Here is a 10,646-nt window from a genome sequence, read left to right as displayed (position 1 = left end):
GAGAGAGAGAGAGAGAGAGAGAGAGAGAGAGAGAGAGAGACCATTCTGGGGCTGTTGTTGAGTACTCTCAAGTTGCTTCCAACTGATAGTGCCTCTGTACAGGGTTTGCAAGTTTATAAATCTTTTCAGGAGAGGAAGCCCTCATCTTTCTCCCATGGACTCGAACTGCCAGCCTTGTGGTTAGTAGTTCAATGGTTATCCTACAGAGCCTCAATTGTTGTTATGTGCCGTGGAGTCGGTTCCCACTCATAGTGACCCTGCACAGGGTTTCCGAGGCTGTTAATCTTCACGGGAGCAGAAAGCCTCATCTTTCTCCCGCGGAACAGCTGGTAGTTTCAAACTGCTAACCTTGTGGTTCGCAGCTGATTCGTAACCACTACGCTACCAGAGCCTCAGTACTCCCTTATAATATTAATTTGTTGCTAAAAGGATATGTTATTTTGTTAAGTGCCATCAAGTCAGTTCTGACTCATAGTAACCCTGTATAGGGTTTCCAAGGAGCAGGTGGTGGGTTTGAACCATCAACCTTGTAGTTAACAGGCTAGTGTTGATCCTACAGCACCATACCATGGCTCTATAATGCTCTATATACTTGAGACTTACTTGTTACCCTTAATGATGTCATGGATTATTTCACTGTGAAAATGAACTAAGTGTTTGCTAATTTCTAAATCTCATCTTTCATTTTACCCCTAAATTTATATCCAATAATTTTAGAATCCCTTATCATTCATAGCCAACAGACCTCTTATAAAATATAAACTAGAGATAAATTTTTCGGGCCATCTACTAGAATACAGTAGGTTAACCAAAACTTAGATTAGAAAGTGAATTTCTTTAAGCATGTCTAGTTTAAGAAAATATTTTTCTGATCTCACTTTTCATTTCTTTATTGATTAAGTAGGCCACCTGCATTGTACACTGGAGTTTCTTAACTTTGGTTTTTTGCTTTCTTATGTGACTTTATCATCTGCCATCAGAATCTCCTTATAAACTAGAATGTGTTGCTCTTAACACAGGGGGATATTCTGTACAAATGAGGGGAGCAGAGTAAATCATTTCCAGCACATGCTGAATCCTAAGCTATGAAACCTTCAGGTTCCCAGGTAGTCCTAGCACAAGTACAGTTAGCACAAGCACTAATAATCAAACAACAGCAAGTCATATGTTTTCCTGTGAACTCTGGGTCTAGTCACCTGAACTCATCTGTCTCATATGTCACTCTACCCTTTCTTAAAAGCTCTTTGGCAGTGTTTTTACATTCAAACACAACTTTTATAAGTTATTTTTCAATGCCACAAATGTCAGCATCTTAGGTACTCATCTATGTTGTTATTGTTAAGTGCCACCAAGTGGGTTCTGACCCATAGTGACCCTGTATAGGGTTTCCGAGGAGTGATTGGTGAGCTTGAACCACCGATCTTGTGGTTCAAACCAACTTTGTAATCCCACGCATTAACCCATAGCTCATCCATAGCAACTTTGAAAAATGGGAGGGAGAGGGAGCAACATTGGAGAGTTTATTTCAAATGAATTAGGGCAGTAGTTTAGTGAGCCAGTGTGCCAGTTTGGAAATGGACTCTCTTCTCTTGCTGAAGAGCTCTTTTTAAAATAAATTACAATCATAAAGCTGCCACGGTTTACTATGCATAGACATGTTCAGAATTGGATCTCCTTCATGAAAGTTGCTTTGTGCAGGTATTTAAGCTACTGGCAACAGGGCTAACAGCTCACTAAACTGAAAATATGCTGCAGTAAGATACCTGCGTGAAAAACCTGTTACGTGTTGTGCTGTTATTCTGTGTGTCTGTTTAAGCTTTCCTGCAAAACAAGTTGACTTTCTTAAATTGTTTAAAAAAAATAAACTCCGAGAGCCTGGAGAGTTGCATAGTCTTAGTACTATCGATTTTAATTGTTTATAAAAACTCAGAAGAATAAGATGAAAAACAAGATGAACACATTGCTGCCAATAGAATCAAGTGTTTATGTCACTGAGCTGACACAGACTTGGATAATCTTCTGTGTATATGTGTGTGTGTGTGAGTGTAAATTAGAGAGTGTATTTTCACACTAGAGGTTATTGTTTCTACTTGCTTTCATTCAAGCATACTAGCTTAATGTTTGTATAACATGCTGAGATGGCACATTCAGCTATATTTCTTATAAAATGTTGAAGAAATTATCAGATTGCATTTTTTGTATGGTTTTATATAGTACCTCCTATGGAAGATTGTAAGGAGCAAGACCCTATTATGGACAACAATATTTCTCTGGTGCCTTTTGAGAGACCTGCTGTCATAGAGAAGCTCACGGGGAATATGGGAAAACGTAAAAGCTCCACTCCACAAAAGTTTGTGGGTAAGCATTAAAAATGCTTTTATTTCTTTAAAAGGTGATTTTGATGACCAAAGGCATATTCCCACATGCTAGAAACATATAGGGTGTATTTCAATTCATGAAATAAATACCAGTGTCTTTGTTCCATTCTTCTTCCTCACTCCATGCCAGTCCATGTGCACCACCCTAAAACCCACATCCATATAGGCATATGGGACTAAGAAAGAGAAATGGGGGAGGACTGATAGTAATCACTCACTAGCTCACAGTGAAATTAAATGTAAAGTGAAATAACTAAATAGCTTAAAAATATAAAATACTCAAGTTATTTAAAGCATTATTATAGCGATTAGGGGAAGAGGTATAATCTATCTCAATGGTTAAGTGCTTGGCTGCTAAGCAAAGTGTCAGCAGTTCTAATCCCAGCCGCCAGGTAGGGGAAAGAGAGGGCAATCTGCTTCCATAAAGATTACAGTTTTAGGTACCCTATGGAGCAGTTACAGGGTTGCTCACTCTGAGTCAGAATTGGCTCCACAGCAGGGGAGTTAGGTATTTTTCTTATTGGCCAGTTTAGTACTTTGTTTTAAAATTTGCATTGATTAGCATCAAGTTTTTAACTATTTTCTGTACATAATCTTTTTGTGTTCCATCTATAGCTAAGAGAACTATTTTATTTTTTCTTTCAAATTGTACATTAGAAACAATGAAACAACTCACATTCAAAATGTTTCATTTGTAGATTATAGGTTCTGCTTTTTTTTTTCATCCAAACTGATGGTTTTAAACTGAAAAGATGAAATATTTTATGTATTTAGAATTTCTTTTTTCATTTATAAAGTCTTAAATAGAGCAAGTTAGTTTCTCTTGTGCTCAGATGTAGCATTACTCTGAGTACATGCTGGAAGTCATGAAATATTGAGGAAGATACAAAAAGCATCTATTTTTTTTTTAAAGAATGTATGAATAATTGAGATTCAATATAAAGAATTATGTTTTGGACATGTAAATATTTATTATTTTAGGCTTTAAATAGCACATTAAAAAAAAGAGATTAAAAAAATATTCAAAAGAACATTGTCGAGCATTCTAACATGATGAATGGTGGTTGGGAGAAAAATCTTTCCTTTGGTCAAGAAAGAAAGAGTAATGAAATTATCTTACTTCAGTACGCACTTTTGAGACCATTTTCTTTCCATCTAAAATTGAAGATCTAATAAATAACCAAAGTATCTCTTTAAGAGTAGCTAGAGGAGTTAATGACAGAGATCATTGAATGTAGGATACAAAGGGATTCTAAGATTCGTAGTTTATACTTGGTCTGTTTAAGACACTTGAAATTGGACTTAGAGGCCTGATTGGGCTTTGGGTAACTGCCTTCCTTCTTTCTACCCTGCCTTACTTGCAAAGTTTCTCTATCTGTGTACCTATCTGTTGTTCTTTATGTCTTTCTGCCAGTATTAATTTGATGAATATCTATTAAATGCCGATGTTTCTTCTAGATGTTGAGAAAATGTAAATATATTATCAGTCTTTCTGTCTTCTCAATATATAAAGTTCTGCTCTTTGGAACAATTTCATCATGTTTTCTATGACTTAAAGATGCTAATCTCAGTTTGATTTGATTACATTTCTTAGAAAAGTAGGAAGTATCTTTAAAATTAAGATATGATTTTAAGTAGGACAGTACATTTTCCTTAAGAATTTAAGATGCTTTTGGACTCCATACTCTGGTGGTTGTTCTGTGTCACCGAGTCAGTTCTAACTCACAGCAACCCTGTCCAGCATTTCTGAAGCTATAAATCTTAATGGGAGCAGAAAGCCTTGTCTTTCTCTCGCAGAGTGGCTGGTAGATTTGAACTGCTGACATTGTGGTTAGCAGCCCAGCTCAAAATCCACTATTCTACCAGGGCTAGAAGTAATATATAATAAGCAACAGATATTAGGGGTCTTCAGAAAGTTCATGGAAAAGTATCATTATCTTTTCATTCTATTTCTTCACAAACTTTTGGAAGCCCCCTTGTGCAGTAACTCTTTTTATGATGACTTTTGAAATGAAAATGTGGCCATTCAGTGTTTATTGTAAAATCCTTTTGCCATGTCCCTCAGTAAAATATTGCTGGTTTTACCTCATCAAACTCACTAGGCAAATGTTCCCTGAACATTTTTTTATAACTATTTGCCTCCTGTCTTTTTCTGTGCGGCTTAGAATTCAATGTGTGTTTTTTTGGTTTTGTTTTTGGTTTTTTTTTCTGCCTTTCTTGTCAATATTCTTGACTTCTTGCTTTGTGCCCTTCTCTCATCTTCTCCTGACAAGATCACAGTGACTTCTTCATAGCTACATTCAGTATTTAGTAATTTTAGAAAAAAATCCCACAACCTTGCCAATTTATGTTACTGTAAATAAATGAATAAATATTTTAAATATCAGTTGTCCCATCCATACTACCTTGCATCATGCCCTTACTCCATCCCTAAGCAATCATCTCACCGATTTTTAACTTTGCCTATTACAGACCTTCTCTACTCTTCTCAAAATTGCTATCTCATTCCTTGATGATCTTATATCTATATTTTCAGGAGGAATAAAATTGGTTGAAAATAATTTTAATCGAACCAACTCGACAGCACTTAACAACAACATCACCAATCTCAGGATTATGTGTGTCTCCATGTGTGCCTAACTTCAGTAAAAGTATCCTTTCTGATTAAGAGGAATTACTCTGAAATTCTCCGTTCTTGTCACCTCAAATACCTCACACTGTTACTTTTCTCTTTTTTAGTTCTATATGTTCAGTCTCTCCCCTCTGTTGGCATTTTCCTATCAGCATTTAACGTGAAGAACCCTCATCACTGGGGGAAAAATATTCTTCTTCAAACCCATATCTTCTGATGCCGTCTAATTTTTCCCTCTCTTCAAAGATTGGCTTGTTGAAAGACTACTTGAGGCTTGATTTCCATAATTGTTTTCTCTCTACTCATTTCCCACTCTAGGCAACCTGGCTTCTGTCTCATGTTCTACCTCTCATGGAGGTTCACTGCTGGCTTCTGTATTGCCAAATCCAGTGGGCACTTTGTAGACTGTAATTTACACAACACCTAGACTGCATTTGTCACTATTGAGCAGCCCTTTCCTGTTGAAAAACTCTTTCCTCAGTTTGTTGATATTGATCTTTCTTGCATTTCCTCCAACTTCTCTGACTGTTCCTTCTCAGCCCTCTAACAGCTACATAAATGGGTCAAAAATACTGATAGAGGCATAATCATATGCTGTGTCATTGTTGTTAAGTACTGTTGAGTTGGTTCCAACTCATTGTGACTCTGTATAGGGTTTCCAAGGAGCAGCTGGTGGATTTGAACTGGCGACTTGGTGGGTCACAATACAATGCTGATCCTACAGTGCCATACCAGGAGTTCAATCATGTGCTTAGATATTTAAATATCATAAGTTAATTTGAAAAACTGCTAAAATATGTTTAACCTCCTAATATGAACAACTTTGAATATAGAATTCTCAGATTCCTTGGAGTTCCACACCAAAACTTGATAGTGGATAGAATCACCCTGCTGCCTGCAGCCCAGTGCCCTGTTTTCCCACTCCTGGTTCTGTCTAGTATTGAAGGGGCCTCACATACACTCATGTGTAGATGCTCCATTCAGCACATTCTAGTTATTTTCACACTGTACTTATACACATAAAAGGCTGTTCCTTGTCCAGTCCACAGGCCATGAACATACTAGCAGGACATTTGATACTCAAGAGAATGTTGTTGTTGTTAAGTGCCGTTGAGTCGATTCCGACCCATAGCGACCCTGTGTAGGGTTTCCGAGCAGCAGCTGGTGAGCTTGAACCACCAGCCTTGCAGTTCTGGTGCATTTAGCCCACAGTGCTACACCAGGACTCCACTCAAGAGAATAGACCCTTATTAAGAGAACTGAAACAGGCTCAGAGCCTTTGTAATCTTGGGAGGTGAACTCCAAATAACAATGTCACTTGGTCCCATAGTCTCCTTATTGCACAAGAAGTCAGGCTCAGGGATCAGTGAGCATGGCAGTCAGCGCAGGAGCCCTTCTCGCCTGGGCTCTGGGTAGGCATAAAAATCTTGGTGTTCTTCCAGATGCTATTTTTGTCCCTTTTTTCTTCACACTTTACCTATGCCTGGGTGATATCATCTATTCCCATGGCTTCAGAAGTTACTTTCCATCAACTGATAGCTCTCACATCTACATCTCAAGACCAGATCTCTTTCCTGAGTTTGAGACCATATCTAAGTGCTTTCTGGACATGACTGTTACTCATGGTTTTCCTCAAACTGAATTCATCATCTTATTAATCTCATTACCATCTACTCTCTTTCCCAGGCCAGAAACTTGGCCTTCATATAACTCCTTTATCTTTCTCATTCTCATTGTTCAGATGATTAGCAAATTTTAGCAATTGTAATTTCTGTCTATTCCATTGACTTTGCTTAATCTCCACTGCCTCTATACTAGATTGGACCCCCTTAATCAACAACTTTGTAACCTCTCTTGCTAAATGAATAGCCAATCAGGACACTTCCCTGTTTTAAAAACTTCAGTCTTATTCCTCAGACAGAAACTCAAAGTCTTTAGTTGTTGCATGAAACCCTATTTTATTGGACCTTTTATTCTCACAGTTTTCTACTTTTAGTAATTTTGAATTATAAATAATTCCTAGAAAAACCCATGCCCTTCTGCCTCTGAATCTCCCTAGCAGTTGCCCTATCCCCATGTTCTTTCCCCTGACTAACACTTACCATTAAATTCTGACCTCTGATGCCACTTCCTTCACCCCCCTCCTATGAGTTAAGTATTCCTTAGTTGACTCCATCACATATTATAATCACTTTGTATTATAAATGGTCCCTAATCGGGCTGCTAACCGCAGGGTCAGCAGTATGAAACTACCAGCTGTTTCATGGGAGAAAGAGGAGGCCTTCTGTTCCTGTAAAGAATTACAGCCTCAGAAACCCTGTACAGGGTCACTATGAGTTGGAACGGACTCCATGGCACTTAACCAACCAACCAAATTGCTCTCACTCCCTCTACTTTGTAAGCCCTTTGAAAATACAAAGCAAGTTTGTCTAGCTTAACATTGAAACTCTTGACATTGAAGTATCTTAATTAGAATACCATGAAATCATTTCTAATCATTGTTTTTCTTACATTTTTATTACTCATGATCATTACTCTGATCCCACTTTGAGGATCTTTCTTTATATTTAAACTAATACTAACTGACTACTTGACTACTAAAGGCTTTCCCAGAGTACAGTTCTGTGGATTAACACTCCTTATCAACATTACAAGTTAGACATTCTTGCAAAATTAGCATACTTAACATTATACGAAGTCCACATATGTACATTTGTCTGTGAGGTTTACCTCTAAATATAACTAGGTATTGGTTGAAGGCCACAGAGTTTTAGTGGTAGAATTTTAAAAAGGTGAAGTAGAGAAATCAGAATTGTTCCTCCTGTTTAAGTACCATTTTTATATTTAATCTTCAGACATTCCAGTTGAAGTAAAATTCAACTTAATGAAGTAAATATTAAAGAGAAAACTGTAACAGATTCCATTCAAGGAACATAATAGCAAACTAACAATGGCTGCAAATACCAGTACCATCACATGTAAAAATGGATGAAAGTCAGATACAAGAATGAAAACAAAGAAAAATGCGATTTTTTCCCAGTATATGATCAAGTACTTTTAGAATATATTATTTTTAAATAGCCTCACGTTTTATTTAGGAACCATGGTGGCATAGTGGTTAAAGCACACTTCATGAGAGAAAGATACAGCAATCAGTTTCCATAAAGATTTACAGCCTTGGAAATCCTATGGAGAGTTCTACTCTGCATTGTAAAGTCACTATGAGTCAGATATAGCTCTAGAGTAGTAAGGTTTCTTTGGTGTAAATTTTATCCAATATAGCAGACAATACAACTTTTTAAAGTATTTTAACTATACTTCGAAATTTCTCCAGAATGACATATATTGGTTCTCTATTTATTTATTTATTTATTTTAATATGGAAGTTAAATAAACCAAGTTAACCTTACCTGGTAGTGAGGGGGCAGAAGATAGGATCTCTGTAACTTGGTCACTGATTTTTAAAGTATGCAAAAACAAATATAATCCCTGATTATTTCCATGTGATTATTCTTTCTCCTGAAACTCTTGAGTTCTAAACAAGTGACATTTTAACAGAGAATATAAGTACGATGATAACCCACTCAACCCTGTCAGGATAGACGCAGTCTTATGATGGCATTAGAACAAAAAAAAAATAACTTGTGAAAGCTTTGTGACATTCTGTGCATGTGAGGTGTATTTGTGTTTTTCAACAGAGTTAAAGATCCCAAATGCTTGATCTGAAGAAGAGTATGTACCACATTATAGAAAATGGAGGTGATTGATTAACTGTGTACCCTTTATATCTTTAATCCAATCACTAATTTCGTGCATTCTTTTCTTTTCTTTTGCTCTCCTTCTCCCTTTCAGGGGAAAAGCTCATGAGATTCAGCTACCCGGATATTCATTTTGATATGAACTTAACATATGAGAAGGAGGCTGAGCTGATGCAGTCTCATATGATGGACCAAGCCATCAACAATGCAATCACCTACCTTGGAGCTGAGGCCCTTCACCCTCTGATGCAGCACCCGCCAAGCACAATCGCTGAGGTGGCCCCAGTTATAAGCTCAGCTTATACTCAGGTCTATCATCCAAATAGGATAGAAAGGCCCATTAGCAGGGAAACCTCTGATAGTCATGAAAACAACATGGATGGCCCTATCTCTCTCATCAGACCAAAGAGTCGACCCCAGGAAAGAGAGGCCTCTCCCAGCAATAGCTGCCTGGATTCTACTGACTCAGAAAGCAGCCATGATGACCGCCAGTCCTACCAAGGAAACCCTGCCTTAAATCCCAAGAGGAAACAAAGCCCAGCTTACATGAAGGAGGATGTCAAAGCTTTGGATACCAAGGCTTCTAAGGGCTCTCTGAAGGACATCTACAAGGTCTTTAATGGAGAAGGAGAACAGATTAGGGCCTTCAAGTGTGAGCACTGCCGAGTCCTTTTCCTAGACCATGTCATGTACACCATTCACATGGGTTGCCATGGTTACCGGGACCCACTGGAATGCAACATCTGTGGCTATAGAAGCCAGGACCGTTACGAGTTTTCATCACACATTGTTCGAGGGGAGCACACATTCCACTAGGCCTTTTCATTCCAAAGGGGACCCCTATGAAGTAAAGAACTGCACATGAAGAAATACTGCACTTACAATCCCAACTCCCCTCAGATGTTGACATACTTTTTTTTTTTTTTTTAATATTATTACTGTTGATAATTCTTATTTTGTGAACGCAGTGTCATTTGCTCTGCCTAATTACAATGAGGAAGAAACAGAAGAGTGAAGGGACAGGGGATATTGTTTCTTGATAACTTGGCTTGTCTGTTTTGTAAGGATTTAAAAGCAGTTCATTTCTGCTGCACTTAGATATAAGGTTTATCACACTCTGAAAATCACTTGATTAATACAGATTGACCTAAGAGATGCTAATTTGCCACTGATGTTAGGGATTATGATTGAACACAAGAAAGCTTAGAGTTTCATGGGCAAGATTTTCAGTTTAAAATGGTATAATTAATTTTACTCTTCAGAGAAGAATTTGTTTCAAAATGTAAACCTTTTTTTTTTTTTTAATGCTAGCTAGAGATCATGGAACACAAATCAAACACATTATAATTCTCAGTGCTAACTCGTAGGATGAGTTGTCTTTGTGGATTCTATGTTTACTTTCCCTATGGAATTTATAATACAGTATGATATACATTGTATCATATAGTAAAACTTTTCAACTACAGGTAGTTAAGGACCACCTACAATACATCTGAGGTCCTCTGATCATATTTTTCTAAACTTAAGCACTGTTTTTCCATAGTTTTGATGACTGGCGTTTTATAGACACCCTGGCAGCCTTACTTTGAACAACTCTAATGGATAGTATTTTTTATCTCATTTTCAGAATAACATATGGTCTAAAAGTGGCTAAAAGGCAGCCAGTAGTTTGCAAGTGGGACTTTGACTTTTCAAACATTTGTTTGGAAAGTTTTTTCTTTGTTTTTTCAAGTTGTGTTGGCAATATAGTATACATATTTGTGTCTAAAAGTATGCTTTTGATTGTCACTTTATCAGCATTTAATCAGTGTTAACCAGTCAGCAGAAAAATATAATTAGGCTAACAGTAGGGGGAAAAAAAACACTTAGAAATCCGTT

General features: G+C 37.3%; 1 protein-coding gene across 4 annotated transcripts in view; it reads left to right on the top strand.

Moving 5' to 3' along the window:
• IKZF2 (IKAROS family zinc finger 2 (Helios)) overlaps positions 1-10,347 on the top strand; it is a 187,643-nt gene extending 177,296 nt beyond the window's left edge. The window contains exons 7-8 of one of the 4 annotated variants that reach the window (XM_006867779.1): positions 2,215-2,358; positions 8,863-10,347. In XM_006867779.1, coding sequence (XP_006867841.1) covers positions 2,215-2,358; positions 8,863-9,584 — 866 coding nt within the window. In that variant the 3' untranslated portion in view covers positions 9,585-10,347. The remainder of the gene's footprint in view (positions 1-2,214; positions 2,359-8,862) is intronic. The other 3 variants (XM_006867780.1, XM_006867781.1, XM_006867782.1) reach the window with 3 other exon arrangements.
• Positions 10,348-10,646: the final 299 nt, after the last annotated feature.

This window comes from Chrysochloris asiatica, unplaced genomic scaffold (assembly GCF_000296735.1).
Source record: "Chrysochloris asiatica unplaced genomic scaffold, ChrAsi1.0 scaffold00110, whole genome shotgun sequence".
Classification (NCBI taxonomy): domain Eukaryota; kingdom Metazoa; phylum Chordata; class Mammalia; order Afrosoricida; family Chrysochloridae; genus Chrysochloris; species Chrysochloris asiatica.
Note: the sequence above shows the minus strand (reverse complement) of the source record. Positions and strands in the feature narration are given on the sequence as shown.